Genomic DNA, 27869 nt, shown 5'->3' with positions numbered 1-27869 from the left:
CCCTGATTCAGCAGAGCTTTGAAGCTCAAGCTTAAAGTTAAATGAATGCTTCAATGAATTACCAAATTTGGGACAATATCATATAAGTTCAAACTCTAAGACACTAAGACAAAAACAAAAAACCCAAAACACACAAGTGCTCTGGATAATATTACTAGGTAAGCTAACAAATGTTTGGAATGAAGTACAGTCTTCAGTAACATTCAAAAAATCATAAAGCTGTCTAAATGCAAATACATGTTTTGCTTGTGCCAGATGTGTAGGGTAGAGGACATTTAGCACATATGTACTTTTAATCCATTCACGTTTGATTTTAAACACCAAAAAGTCACATTTCAGGTACGTGAGGGCTGAATGCTGTTTTTGTTCTTGCTACTTGCCACACAGTGCACAATCCTACAGTGTATTTCACGAGCTACTACAAGTCACCTTTAAGTTCTTCCACAGTGTCCAAGCACAGAGCCACTTGGCCTATGCTACTGTTCACTGTTTGGTGTGCAGTAAGTAAATATACATGAATAAGTTAAAGACAATCTTTCAGCCTTGTACATGTCTTTATTGTTCACCTGACAGCTCGTTAGTACTTTATTGTGATTTAGTATGCAGATAGATGTTTGCACAAGCATCAGCCAACAAGTTAAGGTTTATCGAGTTAGTCCAGTTGCATTTTAGGAAAATGCAATATTTATTCCCTATTTACAGCAATATGAGTTTGTATTAAGTCATTTTCACACTTGCAGCAAGACAAAGCTTACAAGGGTTCTATGGTGAGTATGTTGTATACAAGCACATGCCCTTTCTGCTTTTACTTTACTCCCTGTCATTCCCCGAAGGATTTATTTTTAATGGTCTTCTTTCCAAGAAAGCCTCAAGGAATAGCATCAGAGTAAATGTTAAACACATTATCAACAGAGCAGGGAGAGCGGAGAAGAGACAAATGTTAGCTGGTCAGTGGTGGAGAGAGCAGGACAGCAAAACAAAGCAGCCAGCGCATCGACAGATAAGCAAGAGGATGGATTCCAGGCAGCAATGGGTGCATCATCAGAGACAGTAGCTGGTTTTTCTTGCTGCATGAATGCCCACCTCACTCACTGCAATTCAGCAAGCAAAAGAAAAAAACTTGACATTTCCTTCAATATTAAAGAGAAGGAGTGTTGATCTTGCTCACAGAAATAAAGGTAGATGTTGATTTCTTATGTTCGATTTGACTAACTTCTTGCTATATTACAATTCTAGGAGATTTTATGAGCCTAGGCAACACTATACATAGCAACAGAATATTTTGTAGAAATAATTCAAAGCAAGGTAGAACGTGGGGAAAGGGATACAACATAACATACAAACACTGCTAGCCTCAATATCTGCAAGGCAGTTCAAATACCAGCTACAGAAGGAATACCTCTAAATGCCCTATGGCTTGTCATGAAAAGCTTTGTTGGCTACAGGCCAAAAGTTCAGGGACAGCTTCTAATGAACTGAACAGAAGAGATTTTAGTTCTCTGCCTCTTAAGTACAATGCCCCAGGGCTCTGAGATGGCAAGCCAGACCCTGCAGCGTGGTCAGGTTGGTCTGTTTCAGATAGTGCTGAGTATGTGTCCTGGCCCTCCAGGCTTGCATCCTGCTTAGTGGTAAGACTACCTCTAGAAATCACAGTTAGAGTTACAGGAGGACTGAGGATGATCCATGGGGCCAGCCTCTTGGGGGTGAGCTCTGTCACTGCTAGCAGGCTCGGCTCTGCTTGAGTTGTGGGTACTCAGTAAACATGGCCCTGGCAATCTGTTCGTTACATCACGGTAGGGTGGAAAGAATGCTAGTTTCTTCCATGGCTGAGTTAAAAAATAAACTTTCTGTTGCAATTCTAGTACTGACCCATACTCTAAATAAGTTTGCGGATCAAGCAGGATCTGACAAAATTTCCCGAAGCCACCTAGAGTTTCACAAGCTATGTCTTGGCCTGAAGAAATTCCTCCTTGCCCCCAAGTTATTTTTGGTTTGGGGAGGAGGAATTAGATATGACAGCAAGGACATTAAAGCTAGGAAGCTTTAGTGTCTCACCTCTTCCACTGCTAGGCCTTAAGAGTACATTAAAAGTATCATTTAGTACAGCCTCCAAACACCCATGTGTCACTAGGTAGGTAAGCATCATTATCTCCAGGGCAGCTGAGGCAGAGAAGTTAATTGACTTTCCATAAGGTCACACAGCAAATCAATGTCAGAAAACGGATTAAACTCAACTTCTTTGGTTGGAGGGACAGATGTCTAATCCACTAGACCATGAAGGTCTATGCCCAGGCAACTGACTTAACTCCTAAATCTCATTTTGCTCATGTGTTAATTATATCAGTTTTACCTAGCTCAGAGGGTTGCCCTGAAGATGAATGAGTTAAATGCTATTAGTGAATGTTAACCAGTACTTTGACAGTGTCAAATATTGTAAGGTTTATTGCAACTGTCTTTTGAAGGCACAGTGTTTGAGTATACGTATTTTTTCAGCTCTCGTATTGTAGAATAGATAAATGCATGAATCTGCTGCCCAATAGTCACTTGACCACAAAAAATCCTCCTGTGTCTAGAGTAAGTGGAGATTCTGTTGAATATTCTGAAACTAATGATCTTCCCTAGTTCACAAGCAATGCTTTGGGAAAACAGGCCTGGTTTCTATTCCTGATGAATTTCATTTGGCCATGGAGGTGGAGAAGACTGATCACTGTAGGTCAGACAGGGAGTTTGAAGACTGTGGGAAAACAGTGCTAGGTAAAACTTGTAGCATCTGAAGAAGTTCGTTAGCGTGGTTTATGTAAACTCCCTTTTTACCAGGACAAAGTGAGTCATAGTATCTTCTGTTGTCTGTGATTAAGAAAAGTGCACAGGCTATTTCTGTAGCAGAAGGCATGCTCAAATTATTTTCCTCTAAGAAGGTCTGTGATGTCAGAGTAATGAGGAAACAGTAGTTTCACCCGTATCCCAGGATTTTATTGCAACAGTGAAGTAGACATACCAAGACACTCAGTTTTTACAGACTATCCACATACCTATAGCTGAGAAACTCTCCAAAACTTTTTTTAAGCAAATTCTCCTGATGGTGAAGTTTCTCTATAATTCTCAGAACTAGCTGTGATATCACTGACAGGAAGGCAGCTGTAGAGGATTTCTTGATATTATGTACCTCCTACTAGCACCAGCTAGTAATTGCATGAGTACTGCATGTGGGGTGGGAGAACTTCAAAACAGAATCCTTCTAAACAGACTCAAATTCCCATTTAGCATGTTAGTTCCTTCTCTGAAAGGGCCTATGGCAAGAGACAGGGAGGTTCTAAGTGAAGTGCTAAGAGCAGCCAAGTTCAAGACTAGGCTGAGATTTTGTGATTTATAGAAAAGCCCATTTATATAGAAATTATAAGTTTGGCCTTTATGCCGCACATAGAAGCTTTTCTTGAAGCCAAGGGAGGCATGCTACTTGCTCATGTAAAATATTCTTTTACATTTTCCTTAGGTTTATCACTGCTTACTTAGACACCTCCATTGTATTAGACACCTAATTAACTAAAATTAGGTGAAGCTAGTTGAATACTGGAATTCTGTATTTCTAAGACACTTGATATTATTCCTGCTCCCTCCTTCTACCACATGCCACCACCAGTTACTGACCACCACTTCAGTTGGAGTTCTCCTCCTCTGAATTTTAGCTGAACCTCCAGACTTACTGAAAGAGGTGTTCATGATAAGATAGAGGTAATCTAGACAACTAGCTTGAACCAGGTATAATTTTACTTAAATTCAGCTTTGTAAAGTGTAGACACTTTGCCTGAACTAATTTTCCAGACACTCTTTAAAATTAGATAAGAAGATGCGGGCCACCTCTAGTTGCCTTGAAATTATGGACACATGATTAGTTGTGGGGCTGTATTGTTTAAAGAATTCAGTCTGTTAATTCAGAAGTTCTTAATACACAGGTTCCTGAAGGAAACATAGTCACAAAATCATAGGGATTCAGTAGAGCCACGAGGCTCCACTAGACTTCTAGAAATCTGCTGTGGCTCTTGCCTGTTCTGCGACATGGAAATGTTTTGCTCCAGAGTGAACAGGGCTGCCTGGGCCCATATCAAAAGCCTTGTATTGATAGCAGAGCCTTGGCTAATGGACAGGATGGATCTCTGACAATTTTAGACAGACGGCTCTATCCGAATGAGTTGTCTAGACTCCCTTTGTGGTCACTGAAGAGAAATAAGTACCTCTGTAGTGCAATTCACTAGACCTGTTTCTGATGACTGTCTAAGGATGAGATGAATCATATTTTAGAAGTCCCTATTTCTTTACAATACTAGCTCAGATTTGGGTAAGTATATTGTACCTTGGTTAGAGGAACTTCAAAGTCCCTTTTTCTCTACATAGCTAGCAGAGAAAGAGATACCTCTGTGGTACTTTGGTCAGAGGAACCAGGCACTGCTGTGGATTAGTTAGGTGTTGCACATGTTGGTGGCAAGCTATTATATCTGGTCTAAGTACTATTTTAGTTCTTTCTGCTGGAAGTGTTATTTTTTAAAAAGGGTCTTAGTATATTAAGTCAGTAAAGCTTTTCAGTACAGAGACAACTATACTATTTCTGCAAGTGTTTCATTTGAGCTGTGCTGTTCTTCCTACATCTGGTGGGGTGGGTTAGACCAATAAACAGTTATGTGTTCTCACAGCATAAACTGTACTCATTTCAAATATAGATTGGTAGCAATATAGAAACCTCTTTCATCTAGTTTTGAGCAGGCAGTGCTGTCAGCATCTTCATTGTTGTGTCCAGTCCCAAAGTCGATGTGGAGCAATGTAACCTGGAGCTCCAAAGGGCAGGAGATTCAGGGGGTGTGATGTATTAAAGAAAATACTGTCATATTTGGATATTTCAGAGATCGAAGAAGCTTTTCTTAGTAGAAATCTGCTTAGAATTTAAAAAATGGGCTCCTGAGCCTGGACTGCATGGTTCACAGTCACATCATTATGGGATCCTACTTTTGATCAGAATTTAAAAACAAGCATGGCCCTAACCACTTTCTCATTTGGTGGGTTTCCTATAGGGATGATACCTTTTATCGTGACAAAAGTAAAAAGAGCCCTTTGTATGAGCCCCCCCCCAAATTATCAGAACTGTCAGTTTTTCTTCACCCATAATTATGACACATTCAGACCTTTCTACAAGAGATTGGTGTGGCGTGGCCTTCCTTTGGAGAGCCTGAGCTGTTTTCATCTTAATTTTTTGCAGTCGCTGCCTTTAATTAACTTTTCAAAGAGTTTGTCGCATATAAATGATCACTGTTTGCACCTACAGAATTTAAAAAATACATTAAAAACATAGCATTTGCTACTTTCCAGTCCTCTAGGTGTGATTGTTTTCCTGTGAAATACAGCCCATTTTTGGATCAGTCCCTTGATCCTTTTTGTGATTCTCTGTTCAGAAGCCAGTGACTTTTTGTCACTCTAGGTCCATAATAGAGTTAAAAGGGAAGGTCAAACAGAACAGTGGCTAGGGCAGGGCGTTTACCATGGGAGCTGAAAAAGCTGTTGTCTCCCACATCTGGCTCACCATCGGTGGTAACTGCAGGCTGCAAGTTCTCCTGAAGTGCAGCGGCTGCGGGCTTGGCTCCCTACCAGCCCAGGGCAGCCACCATGCAGGCAAGATCATGGTTAATGAAACCGTTTTTATATTTGTAAGGAGTGCTTCCTGGAGGCTCAGGCACTGTCTTGTACTGGCTGCAGAGAGGCTGCTGAAAGGCGGTCACTGAAAGCCTGCAAGCCACATGCTGGCTCCTCGTGAGCAGCCTCTTCATTGAGTGGTGGCCTGTGCTCATCAGGCTTTTGGAGGGGGAAAAGCTCGACAGGCAGCGTTTTCAAGCTGAAGGAAACAAAAGTGCAGGCAGGGGAAGGAGCTGGTGTGGAGATATTCTACAGAATTTCTTACCTCATGTAAAGACAGTGCTCAAGACACTATTGTGGCAGAGTAGTCTGGATAGCCAGGTGCTTGATAAAACATCATCATGTCTTGCCCACACTGGAGATTTCAGTCTAAATGTAAAGGTCACACAACTGCCTGATTACAGGAAAACAGTGGCTCAATTTGAGTTATCATCAGTCAAAAAAAATGTACAGATACTCTGTGTTTAACATGCTTAAGGCATATATAGCCTTCAGATCACCCTTTGTCTGCAAAACTGCAAAGAAATAGCTGAGCCCCTAATGCCCAGGAAGCACAGTGAGGGCTTGGAGTTGCCAGCCATGGATCACTGGTTTATCCCATTGGTAAATGAGATACTATTTGCAAATGAGACAAATGGGTAAATACTGCTTTCCAAGCCATGTTTTTAGTGGCTGTTATTTTCTAAGGTGGCCATTTCCATGGCTTGTAAGTATTTCAAAAACGTTTCTGAAATCATTCTCATGATACTGGTGTGAGGTAGGTAGGACTCTGCTGCCTGCATTTTGCAGGTGGGGATAAAGGAGGCAAAGAGCAATTGCAGTCTCTTCTGAGCAAAGATAGAGTGGTTCATTAGCTGCTTTGCTTGCATCTGTCATTATGGGTCCTTAGGTTCAATTAGAGCCTCCCAGTGCTACTGTAGCATTACTGTAGTAATGACAAAATGACTTGCCTACAATTTTGAAGAAAATGCTGCAAGATGCTGCTAAAACTTTGATTTCAGTTTCTGGTCTGGCAGCTCCTTCCTGACACCTCTGTCATCAGCCAGGGAATCCTCCCTTTAAATTGCTCGATCCCTTATCAGTTTTATCTTCTATACAGAAAGCCAAGTTAGCCCAATGTCTAATTCAGTGCATGCTGCAGTTCTAGCTTAGCAAGTTTCTTCAGAAGAAACAACCTTTTTTGTTGTCCTTGGTGAAGAAATGGAAGGGAAGAAGGAATGAGAAGACGAAAAGCCTGAAGGAGCTTCTTTTTTTCCCATTCCCACATCATATCCACTGAAAAACTCCTCATGTCCAGCCTGAGCTAGCAGCTACTGATTTTACTGTAAACATCCCAGTAGTAAATCTGTCAGCAAAGATTGGATTCTTCTTATCTATTTGTATTTCTACAGTGTAAATATATACAGCTGGGCTAATCACTCTCACCCTCTTAGAGTCAGGGGAGAGAAGTAGATATTTTTAAGCTCAGGTTAATCTCCTCCTAAAGCAGATGACTAAAATGGGTCAGTTGATGGCTGTAGATAAGGAAATGTTTCACTCATGTACAGAAAAGATAAAATCAGTAAGCACCTTTGGGCCTGGGTCTCTGTGACTCCAAGGGATATTTTCCAAAGAGGGAGATTCATTTAACTTCTGCCACAGGCAGCATCTGAAATGGCAGCTACTCTGATAAGCAACTGGAGGCTGGAGTCAACAACTCACTTTAGAGGGGCTCCTGATGGAAATAGCTTTTATCCATCACTGAGGTAGGGTAATTTGAATTGATGGCCTCAGGAGGTTTTGTACCCATTAGTAAACTGCTTCTTTTGTGTTTATTATGAAGGGAAATGAAAAGGCCTTGGTGATACACAAGAGAAAGGTGAATTGAAGGAAAAGGGAGAGTGAGTCTGTGGCAGCCCTCATATGGCAAAGAAGATTTATGATTTGCTGGAGTAACTCCCTTCCCTTAAAAACATTATAGTCCAGTTATGGGCTGCACAGTGACCCACAACAGAAGTGTATAGTTAGAGACTTAAAAAGCTGGAGTCTTTTCCAAAATGTCATCTTAGTGCCAGAAGTAGGAATAGAAACCATATTTTGTGGTTTCTAGGCCAGCACCCATTCTCGGGACTGCAGATGCTCTTCATTTTGCACTGCTGTTCTGAAGACTTCTGGAACAGACCCTGTTTTAAGAGTTTTGTCTGCTGTTTCAGTAGCCATGAGTGCCTGACATTTTCAGTCATGCTGCAGTATGTCATAATATATAAAACAGTGATATGTCTTCTAAAGGGCAGGCACCCTGGATTTGGGAAAACCCAGTTAAACTAGCTGAGCTTTCAGGCTAGCAGCTGGGAGTGGGAATCAGAAGATCTGTTTTCTAACCGTGGGTGTCTGGAAATTTCCCCCTCTGAGTTTTAGATGACTGTAACTTGGGCATTGGGAATAAGTTCTAATGGTTGTGATTTCTGAGCAGTATTACAGTGTTTTAATAATAACATTTCAGCCTACTGCCTTTACAGACTTACTTATTATACATTCACAGAATGTTATTAATGTAGCAGTACTTCTGAGAGTTGTAAATTTCTTCGTTAAGGGACTGGTTTCAGAAACAAAGGCATATATTTAGTGCTGCAAGTAGTCCCAGTCACTCTTGGCTGATTTCAGGCCATACTGATTTATAAACCATGATCCTTTGAACAGTAGCTTGGTAGCTATGCTAACTGTAATGCGTGAGTTCCTGGCCGCACTGCAGTTGGTAGAAAGAACTTCTGTTGATTATGGTGAGGTCAAAATTTTGTTCTATGATGTTAGATTTAGCTAAAATTGTCATGTTTTGTGAAGGAACCCTTCACAACAAGATCAAATTGAGTATTTTCTATAGTTCATTCAACATTTCTCAGAACCATCTTCAGGGATACTGCTGGAGAGCTTACCATAGTAGCTTTGCTGATAGTAAGTGGCAGTTTAAAATATGAGTAGACCACTACAATCAAGATTGCTTACAGAGCAAGATAATATGCAGCGTGAATAATGGTGTCAGTCACACTTTGGAGGATGCTTTTATTTGCTTTGCAAAAAGTAATTTAAATCTCTAACATCTTCTTCATGACCATGCTGTTTTTACTAATGAAGCAGTTAATATAGCTGCCTAATATAGTGATTTTAAATTCAAAGTTCATTAAATGTTACTACAGCACTAAACCTAGCCCACAAGTTTGGAATTACCATATGCCTGGCCTACAAAGACCAGCACAGGGATAGCGAGGTCCCAAGGTATTTTGTATTTTTAAATGTCATCCCAGCCTGTCTCTCTGCTCTGTTCCTCTGCTCCCCTTGCAACAGATATTTATACCAGCCATAACATGGCAAGTATAACAGAAAATATATATACATACATATATATATATATATATATATATATATATATCAGAGGCTAGCAGAACAGATTTTTGCCCCTGCCATATGAAAGGCAATTGTGTCGCCACCATGAAATGTGGTGTAAAATTGATCCTCAGGTTAGTTCTAGATCAAGACAGCTATCACTAAAGCCTAAAATAAAGAAAGAAGTTGTGTTATAAATACTGACTGCAGGGAGAGAAAGAAATGGGATGGAGGCTGAAAGGAAAGGGTGAAAGATGGAAAACATCCCCTGCTCCCTAAAGTCAGTTCTCAGGGAGAGCAGGGACTTTGGGGAGATGAGCTCCCCTCTGCTGTGGGTGCTGCCTGGCACCTCAGGGCACCCAGACATGTAGAGGCCCTGCACTTGTCCCAGCTTAGTCACCCCTTAGAGTGTGTCTTCCTGCACAGGCTTCTGTGCATGCAATACCAAATCTCAGACTCTGCATTAGGGAGTTTCTTCGACTGTCCTATCATGGAGCATCGTCTTGTGGCCTAGAAACCTGCGGTCCTGAAACAGTGATTTAAGTTCTTCCTATTTCAGGAGAGTGACCTTTCGTGTGGCTTTTCGTGTGACTTTTGAGTGACTTTTGCATGGTGGCCAATACGCACACCTCTTTAGGGGGCAGTGTTCAAATTGCTGTGCTGTCCCCATGGTGATCCTTGAGAGAAATTCTGTGTTACGCTGCACAGCTCCTAGTACAGGGTTAATCTTAAGTGGTGTAATAGCAGCCTGTGAAGGCAGTGTGTCTGAGTGAATTACCAGTACAACTGTTCATTAGTATTCATATTACATTCATTGTTGGTATGACTGTGATTTAGTCTACCAGCCTGCAAATAGCCAATTTAGAGCAGTCAGCAGCCTTGCCTATGCTAATCATGAATCACACCTCTAAAATCACAAATTTGCTTTTGAACAAAATCATGAGTTTTTCTTTATTTGCCTTCTGTTTTTGAGCTCTAAGTCGGGTCATACTCGAAGATTTTCTCCATGAATTGGAACTTCTAAAATTAAGCAAGACTCTCCCCTTGTCACTGGCTTTGAAAAGCTGAAGAAACTTAAAACATATACATATATGTATACACACACACACACACACACACACACATGTATATGCATATATAACGTTGTGTGTCTCAAACTGAATTTCACAAGCATCTTCAGTCCTGTATGTGTTACTACCTCATGGATACAGTCAGTGCTTCTGTTTCATTTCTGAGCCATAGGAGCTTCTAGCACATTCCTATTCCCATGTTTTACTGAGATGACTTCTAAATTACTTTCTGAAACAGAGTCATTTCTATCTAACTTGGGGCTTTATTTTTTTAGGAATGATCACTGTAGTATATTAGTGTTGCTTGGTAATGAAGTCTCTTGAGACCTGTCTAACGCATTTTTTATAACATCCTATTCCATTCCCTGTGGAATGTGAATACAGAATCTAATAAAACTTTTTATGGGGAAGACATAACTTCAGGAAGGACAGAAATGATCATTTTAGTAAGACTGAACTTCATACTGCCCATTTTACAGCCACATGGAGTCCTATTATCTTTTGTCATCAATTTTCATACAGGAATTGTTTCAATTTCATGACAACTTGTCCTCCGTTGTCCCACTTAGATGATACCATGCCATTCCAAAAATGCTTCATTCTGGGTTTTCTAATTTATAATCCCTTGTATTTACATGTTATGCACTTTGTCTATGTCACATATTTGAAGTCATGCATGCTGTTTATCAAGCTGCTGTAAGTTTATGCCAGTTTAAATGATCAGTCTTAATTCTGATGATTTCAGGCTCCTAAAGTGATTTTCGTGAACTTCAGATTTCCAAAGAACAACAAATTCATCATCATACTGTTCCAAAGTCCTCATTTTAGGCTCTTAATCACTGAATATGTGAATACATTACTCTAAGTATTTAAATTGCAGTTTTACTTTCATAATTGATTATTATTAAAAAAAGTTTCCCCCAAGAAGTCCATGCATATTTAATACCACATCTTGTTTTTATACTTAAAATTATGTTCTTTTACTAGATCTCTTTCCACCTGTTCTTCCTATAGAGTGATCTCTTTTGTACACCGATTCTTTCTTCTCAACAGAATTTAATGGGAAATTCCAGTTACAGAGCTCAAATCTGGCCTCAGCTGCCTAGGCACGATGATTGACTGATGCTTTGTAATGAGGTAAAAAGTATTCATGCACAAACCAGAAGAAACCCAGCCTGACTCTCAGAATTCAGGCTGATACCTTGTGACTTAGTAGCAGCACTATTTTATTGCCTGCAGAAGTCTTTGAAAGATTGTAAACCTGAGTATCTATTGAGTTATTTAATAGTTTCTTTTAGGTGAGTCAAACAGATAGATAGATAGATAGACAGATGGATAGACAGATATTTGAATGCATGTTTAGATTATAATTAGATGTTCTAACTAAACTGATAATTTGTGCATATTGACAATCAACAGGCTTTGATAGGAATTAGCAACACTTCAAGATTAGGCAGTCTGATGATTCTGAGGCATGTACTAAATATGACGATGGAGCCTAAGAATATAGCTACACAGTTGTAATAAGTAAAATAAAAAACAAGCCCAAAATCATTTTTCTTCAGTATCTCTTTAAATTAATTCAATCTCCGACTAGTGCCTTTCTGAAAGAAAAATTCCAGTTGTGGATTGTGAGTTTTGTGTGACAGTTTATTTAATTATGGAATGCAAAGTCAAACATGCAGGTGTGCATTCATATACACATCCCACATTTCACAAGTTGGTATTATCCTCATTATGCAGGTAGTACATTAAGTAGGCCAAAGATCTTATGGCATCCTGTGAGGTTTATCCAAGATTTTAGGGGGTATTTTTTTCAGGATTCTTTTTTTCCCAAACTATTTGCTTTGCTGCCATGAGGATATGAAAGCTTACTGGCCAGACATCAGTGTTATTTTTATTTCCCATGGCTGGTAGTTCAACAGGTCAGTCCTGGAAGCACATCTGAGTCCCTTGGACTCGAAGTTTGGACCCAGCTATCTGTATTTGGGTTTATTTTACTTCGGAAGCCAAGAAACACTATGGTTTTTGCCTGGAGTCTATTCCAGTTTGGAGTGGGGGGAGAGAAAGGGAGAAAGCACAGCTGCCACCATTGCCCTGTGGTGGGGGAGAAGTGCCATGAGAAGAAGACTCCCTGCATACAACCTACTGTTCCATTAGCCTTAGAGGGCAGCTTGAATATCTGATCCAGTCCTTTTAAAACCCTTACCATAAAGAATGACCAAAGTAAAAATTCTTTGAAAGAAGCCAACAAATCAACACAGGCAGTTGTCCCAGTGTTGCTTTTCTAGTTCCTGTGTGACTATCCAAGGCAAAACATGGCACTCTTCAATGCCAAAGCAAATGGCAGGGATCCCTTAGATCTTACCAACTGGCTGCTTTGCTTCATCAGACTTTCTCTTAATGTACTTCCTTCCTTTGGCTGTGATTGCTCCCATCCTCTGTTCACAGAGGTAAGAGAGACCATTTCACGCTTACCTTGCCAGACATACGAGAGCAGGAAGATGGTAGGAAGGGTGGGGGGAACAGCAAGGGAGATCTCTATAGTTTTTGTATTCATTGTGATGTGTGTTGGACTTTAGAATGTAGGAAACTGGATGTGCTCATCCAATAAACACATATGAGAAAAAAATGACTTTATTTCATCACTCTTATAGAGGATAAGCCTGTAGCCATTTATCAAATGTCCCCTAGAAATAAATGTCTCTTGTCATTTTCTCATTTAGTAGCATCATATCTGTCTGTATTTTTAGCTGTCCATTCCAACTGTTACCTTTTTTTCTTGCTTTTTTGGTAGGATGGTCTTAGAAGAGAAAGGATAATTTAATGGGGCTTCCCCTTTCACTGGGAAGCCAACAAAATCATTATAAAGAACACCAAATTAATTATTTAGATTCAGAAACAACAAACGAAGTCCACTTGCTTAAATTAGAATAAACATCAAGCAGTCTCACTTGTTTTTTCAGTGACTTTGAATTTGGGTTTTTGCTTTTGCAGCAACATCAGCAGCATTCTCCCAATATTTTAACACAAAGCATCTGCTACACTTTTCTGTCACCCTCTGAGGGACTTCTTATCTCCCTGAGCTGTGCATGTGTGCGTGCCATGTAGAGAAGATGAGGGACTTATTCCTCTATCAACAGTAAAGCTTCCCTGTAACTGCAGATAGCATGGGCTGAGGATCTTCAGTTCTTCAGCAAGCCTGGTGGACTGAAAACCTGCCAGGAGCTTTACTTAAACAGAGGAAGGTTTTTACACAATTTGATATGACAGTGAATAATACCGTCTCTCTATCAGCACCTGCCCTATCCTGATACCAAAGTAACTTTATTCTAGACTACTCCTACACTTTCAGCTTTCAATACAACTGTGCCTAATTATACTGCATGGATTATCAGAAGCAGCACTGGAGCTTTTGGTAGTCAAGGTTGGGATAATTGGAGATAATTCTGGGGAGATGTGGCAGAAGGTTTGAGATAGGAAGACAAGTACCTACAGCAAGTGCACAGATACGTGGAGGTGACCTGAAAAGACATGGTCAGTGGTTTGGCTACCACACCAAGGTACATGGGGTAGCCTACACCTGTCAGAGCTGTAAGTTTCTCTCAGGAGTGGGGTCAGAGCAGAAGCAAGCAACTTCTTTCTCACAGCATACTGCAGTGAGAAGAAAAATCCTGAATCCTCAGGGACTGCTGATATATGACAAAGTTAGTGGACAAAACAGATACACAGCACTGGAAGCAGAAGCTGGACCTCCCCCTGCTAGCTGGGCTATTCTCCCTTTTCCCTTAGATATTATACCCTTGGCCAAGCAGTGCCGTGGCTTCAGTGAGAGTAGGAAGAAGCACCCTCAGCTTTCTGCGTGGCAGCCTAGCAGTAGATACTCTGCTGTCAGAGAGGATCTGCAGGCTTGGACCCTCCTCCCAGGCAGAGACTGGCCTTGAACTCTGCTCTTTTCTGGCGAAAGGCTTTCTCTTGTCACCAGGCTGCCCTGAGATGGGCAGCTTTCCTTTCCCACCATGATTTTGCAAGAAAATCTCATGGAGGATTGCATGAGCATACCTGTGAGAACCTGAATGGAATTTTGGCACCTTCTGGCTCCTGAATTACAGATGATTTTTTACAGGAGAAGGTGCTGGGCTGCTCTGAGTAGGAGCCTCTTCGAGATTGGCAGAGCTGGAGAGTAAAGTGAATACTTTTTAAGCCTGATGGGCCTACATTCCACTGTGTTTTTTATTTCAGCAGAATTTGGTTATGCTGTTCTGACTTGGAAGTGTTTAGTCAGGCTGCATTGTGATGTGCTGTATGCAGAAAACAAGACAAACCCAGTGATCTCAAAGCCTGGGACCCTAGCAGTAACAGGAACTACTGAGGTGAGGTACATCTAGATGATCCCAGCAAGAAGTCCAGCTGCTTGGTTTGCATAAGAAGTAATGCAGGCAAATAGTAATTTCTCTGACAATCCCAAATCTGCCTATTCAAATCTAGCATGCACTGGGGCTATCAGCACATGAACAGCATATATCAGATAAACATTTAAGAAAGAGGGCTTTCTGCAACGCCTTTCCAAACTGACCCAACTCCTCCTACTTCCCTTCTTAAGATCTAATTTGGAAATTATTTATAAAATGTTATTAACCAGTAATCATCTCTGAGATGCGAAGAGCATCTCACCTCTGCAGAGAAAGGTGAAATCTCATCACTTTATGTGATGCAAATATTGTACAATGGGAAGAAATTCCTTCTTAGCCTTTCAAAATTGGTTGTAAGATGTGGTTACAGCAATTTTACTGCAAAGGTACAAATATGAGCACATTAAAAGAATGGATGCAGTCTTGTACTCAGCATGGCTAATGAAGGATGGAGGATTCATAGATCCTCAACTTCCAAAGGCAGAATTGGCTCCAGCCCTGAACACAGCAGCAATGATCTACTGTAAGTCATATGATGGGAAAAATGCTTATCATATTATAGTATTTCTAGTAACAGTAGTCCATAATGTTCTTTTGAAAGAACATTATGTTCTTTTGTTTATTTACCCCCACTACGAGGAAATTTTGTTTTATTCCTGAGCTGAATCTGTCTGAACCCATCTTCGAGATATTTAATTTTCTTTTGCTTTTGTCAGTGGAATGGAATTCACCCTGTTCTTAGATTTCCATATGTGAGTATCTATAGTCAGTGATTTACTCATGTCTCAGCTTCTTGTCAATGAGCTAAATAAGTGGAGCTCTTTAAGCTTCAGATCGTAAGACTCATTTTCCAGTCCCTGGGAATTCTTGTGGCCCTCTTTTGAACTCTCTCTCTGTGTCTTTTTTATTTCCGTATCTTTTCTAAGTTGTGGACAGTAATAACCATAAAAGGTTAGACCAAAGATGTATCTAGCCTAGTATTCTGCCTCCTGCAGTGCCTCCCACAGATGCCAAGGGAAGACTAAGAACAAGAAAAACATAAAATGCTACTTACTGCCCTGATATGTACTCAGGTGATCTGGAGCTCATTGTACTAGATATGCTCTGAACCTGAGTCAGGATTACTTCCCATTTTCTGCTTGACATTCCTGGTTTTATGAATCTATGGTCTGCTTTAGCTTATTTTTTGCCATTGCAGTGGCTCAGAAGCTCATGTTGAAATGCTGTCCGTGAAAGTTTTTAAGTCCTTCATGGAGTTGCAGCTTTCAAAGACAGCTTACTGGCTCTGGCAAACAAAACTTCCAGTCTGCTGGAGACAGTGCATATGGTCCTTCAAGCTAGTAGTTTGCCCTTGCCTTTCAAGTTCTTATCTGGAAAGCCATCATGTTGCCTTTTGCACAGATTGCATTGAGCTAGGATGTTAGTTTTTCCAGAAGAAAACATTCTGCACTGCCAAGCTGTAAGTTAAACAGTGCAGAAGGTTGGATATTAGTATTCTACTTCAGACCACTTCCAATTCTATCTACATTTCACCTTTTATTTGGAAAGTAAAGTTTACCTGCCCTTCAGACATTTTAGTACAATGGACTCCAGCCTACTGTAACATTCCTGCACTGATGCTACCTGAAAGCATTCAACAATCAGGAAGTTCTAAAAACCATGAGAACTGCTTAAATTAAATAAAATATATTTAAATGTATAGTCAGCTCCTGGATTTTTTAAGACTTTATCTGCAGAGAAGGCTTAAAAAATAGAAAAAAGCTACCTTGACAGTATTTCTAAAAGAAAACTGAGGTTTCTTCTTAAAAGTGTAATTACTCCAGGTGTTAGGGCTTTAAAAATAACAGCAACATTATTGAGAAATGAATGAGCTGGCAGTACTGCCATTACCTTTATTTCCTAAGACTTATGTTAGAGAGAAATCTTGCCATATTCACATTTTCAGATATGCGTGTGTATCCAGACAACCATCCATTCACTCTTACATGCACAGCCCTCAGGTCCTGTTCTCCTTTACAGTCTGAGCCCTGATTACTTTCTTTGTTCTTCTGCATCATGGATACACACACACACACACACACACACACACACACACACACACACACACAGGGGCATGTACACACATCCCAGCTTTCCTTCCCTTGCATACAAAAGTTACTCCCCTCATGCATGCACACATATCCCAGGCTCAGTGGACACAGTTCAGTCTATTCATCCACACACACGAAGGTCTGACCTTGCACACAGAAGCCCTGGCCCTGCATGCACAACCAGTTCCCAGTCCAGACGCACGAATACCCCAACCTACCCCACACATGCACATCAGACCCAGCACTGACACATGGCTTATCTCATATATTTGATCCTGGAGGAGGGCTGAGACACAGAAGCTGTCATCCAAGGCACTTAAGGTACCAAGTGTTTTTGAGGGGAGACTTCAACAAAACACCTTTTGCAACTTGCTAGGATTTAGGAACTGCCAACTAGGTGAGTATGGGTCTGAGCTACTCTTTCTCAAATCAAGTGGCTGTGATAGATTTTATTTATACTTCTACTGTTCCAGCCTTTGACAAACCATCCCACACATCTGTTACATTAGAAGGCTTCAACCTAATATTTTTGAGCTGGGCATATGGGAACATGGTTATATCATCTTTATTTGTTTTTCTCCATTCAGTCTCACTCCTCCATTCTTCCCTCTCCCCATCATTTATCATTTAAAGATCCACTAAAATATTATACAGTGTTTTATTCATCACCATCTTTTTTTTCCTCCCTTGTCAACAGATGCCTACCCCAATTCTGAAGTGATCTATGTGTGGACTAATAGCACCACAACATCTGTGGTGGTGGCAGAAGATGGTTCACGACTTAATCAGTACCACTTGATGGGACAAACTGTAGGAACTGAAAACATCAGTACAAGTACAGGTAGGACAGTCTTTCCACCCTGTCCTTTCTGAAAGCACAAGTATTAGGAGAGATATACAGGCTCTGGTTATTTTGCAAGGAGATGGGGGAAGTGTCTGTAGAAGTTGGGGATATATGTGCAGACTCCTGGCTATTTAGCTGAGACACTGAGGGGGTATCTGCTAAAACACTGAGAGGGTATCTGCTGGCTCTTAGGTACTTCACGGGGCTGTTGCTGAAGATGCACCCAAGCTCCTGCAATTGCAGAAGCCCTGGATAAGTTGCATGCACCTTCTTGGCAACTACCTTTGCGGAGAGTGCCAGCACTACTGCTGGCTTATTTCCCTGTGGGAGGGACCCCTCCTCAGGATGCAAAAACCACCCACACATTTGATCTGTTTCAATCATAGCTTTAAAATGATTTGCTTGATGAAACTGCTTGGGGGAAGGGAGGGGAGGGAGGGGAGGGAGAGTGGCAGCTGTTGCATGGCTCTGCAATGTGTCCAGGGAACCCCGTGGCTGGAGAGGAGGTGCTAACCCCGAGGATTCCCATTTCCTCCATAACTGGAAGTGGAGGCGCCAGATGTGGCAGCATTAGGGAGGCAAAGAAGCTTTAATCCCAGCCCAGCCACCCACGTAAGCCCTCCCTCCCTGCTTCTTAAGGCTCCCACGCAAGGGCGGCCCTCTGTGCGCATTGGCGGGGGACTCCGCGTAGCCACAGAGGGCGGTCCAGGCTGGGCCTGGGGTCACATGGGCTCTGCAGGAGAGGGGCTTAACCAGGTTACATAATACGCTTGTCTTGAGAGCATTAGTGGCATAGAGTGGAAGGGCTTCTCAGCCTGGAGACAAAATAGCCTTCCTTAAAACAAAGAGAGATTCCCACCACTGCTCCTTGCACAGGGTATGGGGAGGGGAAAGGGAGCATCGTCCAGGTTTGAATAATGCAGCCTGTAAAAAGTAGTGCTGGCAAAGCATTCCAAAGTCTTGCCTGAGATACTCTCTGTTCCTCATTAAAAATAACAGCTTTTGAGCCTAAATCAGGATTGTAGATGAAAAGGTATAGATGAAGTAAGAAACCTGTTACTATCATCTGTGCGATTTTTAGGAGACATGAAAACAGGTGCACATACACTCACACACAAAGTTAGTAGGATTGAAACATAAAGGTGAGCAAAGCTTTCTGCTCAAACTATCCAAACATGCCAATGAAGAGGGACACAGCTGCGCTTGCCACTTACTCTCCAAGCACTAGACAAAGTGAGGGAAAGCCTGTCTCAGGCAGCACAGGAGATCAACAAAACCAAACCACCAGCTCCTTCCTATAAAACTTCATCCCTTCCCTTTGCCCATTTTAGGAGCCATAAAACAGTTGCTGAAGCAAAGATATTTAAAGTCAAGAGAAGCACATAGAGGAAGCTCAGAGCAGTCACCCCAATAGAAAAAGGACAAGCAATCTGTCTCCCATTAAAGAGCAAAGACGCTTTTTTCCTTACCAGTTTACCATCATAGCCGCATTGTTTTCTGCAATGAATGGCAACTCCCCTCTCGCCTTCATCATTGCCAAAAAAAAGAGCCAGAGGATGTATTGGGGCATCTCCTACAAACTCGTCCTGCTACTCAGAGCAAGAAAACAACCCAGCCGAGGCAGTGAGTGCTCCAGTGTGTCAGCTCCGGGCCACTTCCAGTTTGTAGCTCTGCCCGTGAGTCTTCTTGTCTTCTTGTCTCTTCAGACAAATCCCGAAGTTTGTGCTCAGTAATCACCTCACTCCTGTACCCTAAGATTTAGGCTAATAAATGCATGTTTTCCAAAGTCAAGATTTTATATTAATGTCCCAGGTTACATCTGGGCTGGCTGGATTCTGATTGCAGGGTGGATCACAAAGAGCAGGACACAGATTGTAACTGGGGATTAGCAAAATACAAAAATCCGATTTTACACAGGGAAAGCATCAGTCAGCAATGGATTTTCTGGACTTCATCAAGCTCACAGTAGGCTGGTAATCAGGGTTACTTGTGAACGGCTATCTAAGATGTTTCTTCCTTCTATTGAATTGTTGAATGTGAAAATGAAAAACCAAATAGCTACCGTACAAATCCAACTGTTTAGATCTTTAGTGTTTTTTTGTGACACACAAGTCAAACTACACAGCCCCTGCAGTTGCATAGGCAAAATGTTTATATGTGTCATGGGGCATTTATGCTCTTCTTTCTAATAGATTTTTTTTAAATGCTAAATGCTGAACCTGCACCGATCCATTTGGATTTCGCTGATTTTGTATCCAAGCCCCTAGGTTTAGCTCTCTTCTTGGAAAAGATATGCTGGCACTAACCAGTCCTTAAATTGGGAATGTGTTGGCCATGCCACAGAAAGTAGCTCTGACATGTGCTGCCTGTTTTTTGGGTTTTTTTTTTTTTTTTTTTTTTTTTGGTGCTAAGGTCCCTAAATGTCACTCCCCCAAAAGAGAAGATATTTGTCTACTCACACTGCTTTAAACAGTCCCAACATCTGTCATGTCTTGGTACTGGATCGCTGAAAACACTCAGAGCTGGGATTTGGGTCCAGCTAGATCTTGCTGGTTTCTGCAGATGGTTGCCCAGTTTGATGGTTGCCCACCTAAAGAGCACCTCAGAATCTCCGATTGCTAACTTAGCATCTGCAATGCCGTGAAACACAACAAAACCCCACTCTCTTAGCTTCTGCCAGCTGGAGCCTAAACTCTGCAGTATCCAAAGCCCAAATAATAAAAGAAACGTTCGGCCCTTCATTTTGCACCAAATAATTCTGGCTTTTCTTTGAGATGTATCTTTACTGTGCAGCACTATAAAAAGGGCATGGTCAGGGACTGCAGTGCTATAGACCTAACTTCAGGCTCCTGCCAGAACATGTCAGTTGTCAGTACCCCCGAGTGCTGGTACATACAGTCAGCAAGCGTAGGGGCTGGCTTGCCACTGAATCTCAGCATAATGGCAGTGGAAAAATGCATGTAAGAATCCTGAAAATTTTTAAGAGTGATCTCCAGAACTCCATTCTCCAAATACCTAAAAATATTGTTGCAGTTTTTGAAGCATCAAAAAACCAAGACCAGCAACAGCACAGTAGCATAGCTTTTCCTATATTAGCTTGATTTTTAGGCTAGTCCCCCCAAATTATAGCAACTGCATGGAGAAGAAATGCATTCTAGAGCTTTTAATTGCTGCTAAATTTATTATTAGAGTTGTTTTTGCAGTGGTTAGAGGACCCCATCAGGAACAGGGTTTTGTTTTGAGTGCTACATAAATCTATAATAAAAATTAGCTCCTGCTCAAGAAAGCTTATGCTCTAAGGATAAATTCTGGCCTTACAGAAGTAAAAGGGAGCTTTGCCTCTCCAACAGAGCATTTGGTGGATTTCATCCACCATAAATCAAAAGCCAACTCGTGCAGCTTTTAGCATTATTTTAAGCAGTGGTCCCAGGGCATTAAAAACCAAGCTATGTCTGTGTGGTTTTTGCAAGCCATATGTCTGCCGACGGAAACATCCCCAGTGTAGGCATTTTTTGAAAAGTATAACATAGGAAAAAGGAGAAGATACGTGTTGGAAGAAGAACAAATACACAATCAAGGTGTTATCATTTTTTCAGAGGCAAAAGGAGCCTTGATAGGTTAAAGAAAATGATTAAGTAAGGTGAGAACCAGCCATGGAAGGCCACCAAAATGTAGTCATTCATACATTCATACATTTTCTGTCTTTATAGAAACAAGGATCCTGTTGCTCTGCTGAAACTGCATAGTTCATATAAGGGTTTTTTATTCCAGCTCCCAAAGCATACTGTCAAAATCAATAATGCATATCATCACTCCTAAGTGACCAGGGAAACTGTGACTCAAAATGCATCCTAATGCAGTAGCGACTCAGAAACAGATTACAGGCACATAGACCCTGCTGCTTCTGGCATATCTTATTGTTAATCCACAAACTGAATGCTCATAAATAAAAAGCAAGTGGGGTTCCTCCTGAGACCACAGCATGTTCAGCATCCCTCGTTCAAAATTACACTAGATTGAAGAGAATTAGACATCATTTCACAGGGTTTTTCTCCCCAGTTTCACACCATTCCCTGTCCATCTCCCCATCCCTCTTCAGGGAGCCATTTCACAAGAAAATTAGACTCCAGAAGAAAGTCGAAAAGACTGAGGCAGGCTGTCAGGTAAGGAAATTCTGTGCTATTCAAGTCTTTGTGTCTAAAATCCCCAGGAGGAATGAAGTCCCTTAACTTCATTCAAAATAAGAGAGCTTTTCTAGTGTAACATATCAGTATAGCTATATGTGCAAAGCCCTTTTACTGTAGACCTGTCCTCAGCTAATTAGACATATTGTCACTTAGAAATAATCTGCCAAATCTAACTGCTTAGCAGTTCTGGCTGCAGCTCAACTCAGGCTATTCACTCAATGCAGAATCAGTCTGTTATGTATCTTCCTTTAGTGGCTGTTGTATAGAGGATAACAGTCCATTCTTGCAACAGATATTACAGCTAATCCTTTAGCTCAAGTAGCTAAAGTCTGCATTCAGCTCATTCTTCAGAAAATATGAGATACATGCCCAAAAAACTCCTAGATCTGCATAATTTGTAAGTCAAAAGGATAGTTATATTTGTTTTATTCTTAGAGGACAACATATATTTCAGAGCAAGCACTACTCTGATTCATCAGTATCCAGCTGAATAATGCATGCTTTCAAATTAATTTGATATCAAGATGAGAAGAGATCTGTTGAGGCTGGAGGGGGGTTATTTGTTTTTTATTCATATATTATGTTTTAGTCTTATTTTTCCTAGGCTAAGAATAGCCTCTTTTTAGATAGCAAGATTTGTGCTTTTGGGGGCAATTACCTTCAATCAATAGTCCTCAGTAACAGCTATATAATTTTACAGCAACACTCTGAAGGAACTAGTTAGGTTTTTATTTTTTCTGAAACATTAGGAAAGGTGACAGCTGGTCTGTCTCTTTTGGAATGTATTTTTTAGGCTTGTATTGAAATTTGGACCTCACAAAAATCAGATTAAAGCAATACTGTGACTTTTGCAAATAAAAAAGGTATGGAGCTTTCAGTGAATTCTCCGCACAGGCAATACAATATTAAGGTCTAATTGAACAGGCAAACAAGACTTGGCACAGTGTTGGTCCAGAAATAGATTATCTTTCCAGAGCTAGGACATATCAAATTCTAGGAAAACTGGATGCACAAGACGGATTTTTTTTTTTTTTCTGGAGGAACAGTTTGGTGGTTTTGGATACTCAGATCAATGAGATCTCCCAGGATCAGCGTGTGAAGTGAGTATTTCTGCAGCATCAACACTGGAACAGGTGGTCATTATAAATTTGGTGCAGAGGGAGTGTCTGGACCTCATCTCATTCTTGAAAACTCACGGGTTGGCCTTAACAATGGCCCTAATCAGGTTAAGTCCTGCTACTAAATCTGCATTCTGAAAGTAGATAGCCTTAATCGTTACTCTGATTAGACAGTTTGTAGGACTGAGTCAAAAACTGGCAGGACTGAGGCACTGTCACCAATCCGGATTTTTGAAGTTTGTGAGCATCAAGACATTCTAGGTACATAAAAGGATTGCACCTTTTTGTGCAATAGGGTATTCATTTTCTTCTGCTTTTAGGCATTTTGAGGATTGAATGTGAAGACTAGCAGGAACTAGCAGCATCTATATCTTAAGCCTTGATTTTCCACAATGCAGAAATTCAGGCATAACTCATGCAGTTAGGAATGGCTGAATGGTATCCTCAGATAGGGGCTGGAGCTGCTTCAGTCCCCAAATCCATAAACTTCCCTTACTTTTACCTACGTATGCATTTTCCTCCTTCTAGGTGAATATACTATTATGACAGCACATTTTCATCTGAAAAGAAAAATCGGTTATTTTGTCATCCAGACATACCTTCCTTGCATTATGACTGTGATCTTATCACAAGTGTCATTTTGGCTAAACAGAGAGTCTGTTCCTGCCAGAACTGTCTTCGGTGAGTATCTCACTTTTCTTGCAGTTTACAGGAAAGAATGGGCTTGTTTGTGGAAGTGATTTTCTGTAACCCAACCACAGTGCACTAATACTTATTTCTATTTGACATGTTTCAGATATTCCTTCATTCTCTTCTAGTTTCAATTCAAAATCTTTTAAAAATACTGTTGGGGCTTTTTGGTAAAATTATGACAGAAATTGCACAGGAATCAATTATATGAAGGTTAGAGGAGGGAAGACAGAAGAGTCAAATTGATGTGATTTGTGGGTTTTTTTTCACTCAGATAAAATAGTGAACAGTTTAAAACAAAAGAACATACATATTATCAGAGTTAATGCATACTCTAGTGTAAGCATTTGAAACAGATTTCACTTCAAAACATTGTGTTTATCTGTGTTTCAAGGTGTTTATCTGGGAAAACCATGTAGAGGTTAATTAGTGGTAATTATCTCTATTACCATCAAACAAATTAATATGATTTTGCATTTACAAAATACATATTTACTACAGAAGCTGCCATGGAAAAATCCTTTGGGATCGCTAAATTCCTTGATTTATTACTAGAAGATTGCAAAAATAAAGCACAATCTTAACTGAAGGCTGATGAAATACAAAGGATCCACTAGATGAGAAATCATGGAAGCGAGAGCAGTTTTCTGTATAAAACTTTGTTTGAGTCTTTTAAGAGTCATTCATCTATAGAATTCTCCTGAAATCAGCTGGGAGCTTTGATTAAAAATCAATTCAGTGATCTGTATTGGGAGCTTTGTTGACTGGTTTGGTGATATTGATTCTAGGTTTAGAAAGCTGTAACTGAGAGTTGAATTTTGTCCTATTAGGGGCATCCTTTCACAGATGAAATTAATGGCAGCTTTGTCATATATTGACTTCTGTGAAAGAAGGAGCTACTGTAAAGGAAATGAATAACGGCCAACAATTTCATTCATCCACAGGTGGGAAAACAAAAACTATAATCCCACCACTTTATGAAAGTTACTGCTAAATAGATTGACCACTGATTTTATAATGCACCACTTAATAAGGGGCACTATATGTATACCATATATCAAAGTACAAGGATAAAACATCAGTAAGATTTTGATTTATCTAACAGTTGGGTTTATATAATCTTTAAAAATATATATTTAAATGAACTAAGACTAGAGATAGCTAGAATGCCCCAGAAGTAAATATCTGAGGGCAGAGGCTTTTATTTTCTCATAGTCAGCAGTGTCTTACTCTTTCAGACCATAATATGGAAACACTGACTTTGTGTGGCCTTCTTAGGTTTCACACTGAATCAGGACCTATTCCTAAAATATTAGGAATCTCATAAACTCTATCTTTTTTTTTCCCCTTTACAGGAGTAACGACAGTCCTCACCATGACCACCTTAAGTATCAGTGCCCGTAACTCTTTGCCAAAAGTGGCCTATGCTACTGCAATGGACTGGTTTATAGCTGTCTGCTATGCCTTTGTATTTTCTGCACTGATTGAGTTTGCAACAGTCAACTATTTCACCAAGAGAGGCTGGGCATGGGATGGCAAAAAAGCTCTTGAAGCTGCTAAAATCAAGGTGCTTACCTTACACTTTTTAAATACCTAGAATAAAAAGCAATTACCAAGCATGGTTCAAATAATTGAATATACAATTTTCAGCTTCCCCATGAAAAGGTATTTAATTAACTCATGCCATATTCTCATCTTCCTGTGGAAGAAAATTTGCAAGGAAATACTCCTTCTGTTCAGAGAAATAGCCTATCAGTCTCCACCATCTATATGAGATGGTTTTGGGAAGGATACAGGGCATTAAATACATGTGACGTGGGATTTTAACGACCAAAATTCTGATAGTCAGCCAACATACACTCTGAAGGATATCTCTGTAGAGCACTCTGCTTGTGCTCTCCAAAATAAATGACAAAGCTCACACTGAGCCCCAGGGGTCAAGGTCCCAGCACAATATCCTCAGTAAAGAAGAAAAAAAAAAGGTAGTGCTATGAAGACAGGAACTTCTGCATTTCAAGCTGAAATTTAACTTTCGGAATCTGACTGACTCTTATCAAATGATGTTCTAAAGAAAGTTCATGCATGCAGGCAATAAAGGAATTGTAAAATAATGATACAAAGAGGAGAAAATAGCAGGAACAATAAGCCTTTCACTATTCTGCTTCCTTTTGTCAGGAGGGTGATGCCTGCAAGGCAGCAAGCTCAGCAGGTGAACATCACCCTGACAAAAGAACCTGCTATTTCACATGCCAAGTGGGATTCGGCCCTGGCAGTCCTTGTTTAGTGTTTGCTGACGTCAGGGAAAGTTTAAACTGAGTAAGGGCTATAATATCAAGGCAAAAACAGCTGTTTGGGAGTCGAAGTCAGAATAGCCAACAGACATTTGTTAGCATGATTGATTAGGGTGCATAGATTTTGGGTTATTATTTTGAGAACATATTTCCACTTTCTGTATCTGCTGTCTAACATTTGGTATTTACACTGCAGAAAAAAGAGCGTGAATTACTGGGGAATAAGTCAGCTAATACTTACACCACTGGAAAGATGACCCCCGCACCAAACATACCAAAGGACTCCGCCCCATCTGTCATCTCAAACACTGTTACTGCTCTGGTGAAATCTGCTGAAGAAAAGCCTGCTGAAAGCAAAAAGACTTACAACAGCATCAGTAAGATTGACAAAATGTCCCGGATAATTTTTCCAGTGCTGTTTGGAACTTTTAACTTAGTCTACTGGGCCACATATTTGAATAGGGAGCCTGTTATTAAAGGTGCCAGTTCTCCAAAATAAACTGAAGGACTCTAAAGCCACATGTGAGCCATACTTACAGAGCAGATGCTACCAAGGAAAATTTGAGATTCAGATGGCTTTCTACATTTGGGCAATATTCTTCAGGAAGTTTTTTGCATGTTTAATAATATGTACAAATAATATTGCCTTGATTGTTTCTACATGTAACCTCAGATGTTTCGAAGATGGTTATATTACTTACTTACAGCAACAGATCTTTATAAAAGGTCAGAAGACATTGAACATGGCTTCTTTGCTGCTGAGTATCTTGCATTGATAGTTTACAAATAAAATAAGTTATATTTTTTAACTGTTCAAGTGTACTACATATCGTGGTTTTTATACTTCAGATGTACAGTCATACAAATGTAGGCTTAAGCTATATTTTACAGAAGAGCTCCACTATTGTCATCTGATAGGTTACTATGAGTAACACCAGTTGTAAAAGTGCCAAATTATTAAATGTAGGGCTCTGTTTGAGCACCTTTACTGATTATAGATAGTACATTACTCCACAAATAAAACTGCACAGCCCAATTTTCATTAGCAGAAGTTAATACAGTGCAGTAAATCCTAATGGGGCTATGCTGATTTTCACTGCTTGAGCTTCTAGCTTGCAGTGAAGTAACATAGGGAGCAAGATGCTGCTTGTGTAAATAAAGGTGGTGGAATCTTGCCCTTAAAAGAAAATATTAGGTTTGTTTGATTTTTTGCATTCCAACAGAATTTTCTCTGATGATTCTCAGTATTTATTGCAAAAATTAGAGATATATTGCATGAAATTACCTTTAACATAGATTAGGAACATATTTGTGCAAATAAAACTTTTAACAGAAGCAGTAGACATTTTTATTAGGGTAAAGTAACTAATGTTTGGACATTTTCCCAAGAAGATTATGTTATATTAGCAGAGCTAAACAGTAAAGAATTACAATAATTCTGAAGTACTTATTACTTGTTTCCCAGAGTGAAAATCAATCAGCCAACACAAAGAAGGGTGATCAGAAAAGAGATATGCTTTATGACAGCAAGGTGTTTCAGTGACAATATTGACAGAAAGATCTTTGTACTGTCCATCTGAAACTTTTCTATAAGATGCCTTGCTGCTACCAGTGTGTTTTGCTTTCACAATGAATGAGAAAATGCAATCTCAGTTTTCAGCTCTTTTCTCCTTGGCATCCTTTCCTTGTTCCAGAAGCTTTTGTAATTTAATCTTAATGTTTAAAATAAAAAATGCATTCAACACTTGATTGCTAAATGTCATTCTTCTACTGATTATCATTTTAGGAAGATAAAAAAAGTCCGCAGTAGAGTTAGAACAATTAATTGGGAAACGTGTGCATGCACATGAGTACATGTGCGTACATGACGCATCCTCACTGTTGCCCAGAAAGTTACAGGTCAGGTCCAGGCCTGGGGACCTGTTTGGGCTTCTTGCATTTCTTCTCCATTCCTAAGTGTTGCGAAGAAAAAGCTAATGAGTGTATTCCTTTTTGCAGCTTCTGTTTTAATGTTGTGAATTTTGAAATTTGCAAATTTTCAGTGGCCAGAGGGCACGGGACCAGCAGGTGACTGGAAGCTGGTAAAAGGGAGTAAGAGAGGTACATGCCAATCCATTGGTTACAGTGC

At 40.3% G+C, this 27869-nt stretch overlaps 1 protein-coding gene across 3 annotated transcripts in view; it reads left to right on the top strand.

Annotated features, from left to right (window-relative positions):
- Nucleotides 1–27465, top strand: part of GABRA5 (gamma-aminobutyric acid type A receptor subunit alpha5) — a 58358-nt gene extending 30893 nt beyond the window's left edge. For all 3 annotated transcript variants that reach the window (XM_064501828.1, XM_064501814.1, XM_064501822.1), the window contains 4 exons: nt 17309–17452; nt 23289–23441; nt 24806–25017; nt 25938–27465. In XM_064501828.1, the coding sequence (XP_064357898.1) occupies nt 17309–17452; nt 23289–23441; nt 24806–25017; nt 25938–26240 (812 nt within the window). In that variant the 3' untranslated portion in view covers nt 26241–27465. The remainder of the gene's footprint in view (nt 1–17308; nt 17453–23288; nt 23442–24805; nt 25018–25937) is intronic.
- The last annotated feature ends 404 nt before the right edge of the window (nt 27466–27869 follow it).

This window comes from Dromaius novaehollandiae, chromosome 1 (genome assembly GCF_036370855.1).
Source record: "Dromaius novaehollandiae isolate bDroNov1 chromosome 1, bDroNov1.hap1, whole genome shotgun sequence".
Taxonomy (NCBI): domain Eukaryota; kingdom Metazoa; phylum Chordata; class Aves; order Casuariiformes; family Dromaiidae; genus Dromaius; species Dromaius novaehollandiae.
The sequence above is the reverse complement of the archived record's forward strand: the minus strand, read 5'-3'. Positions and strand labels throughout refer to the sequence as shown.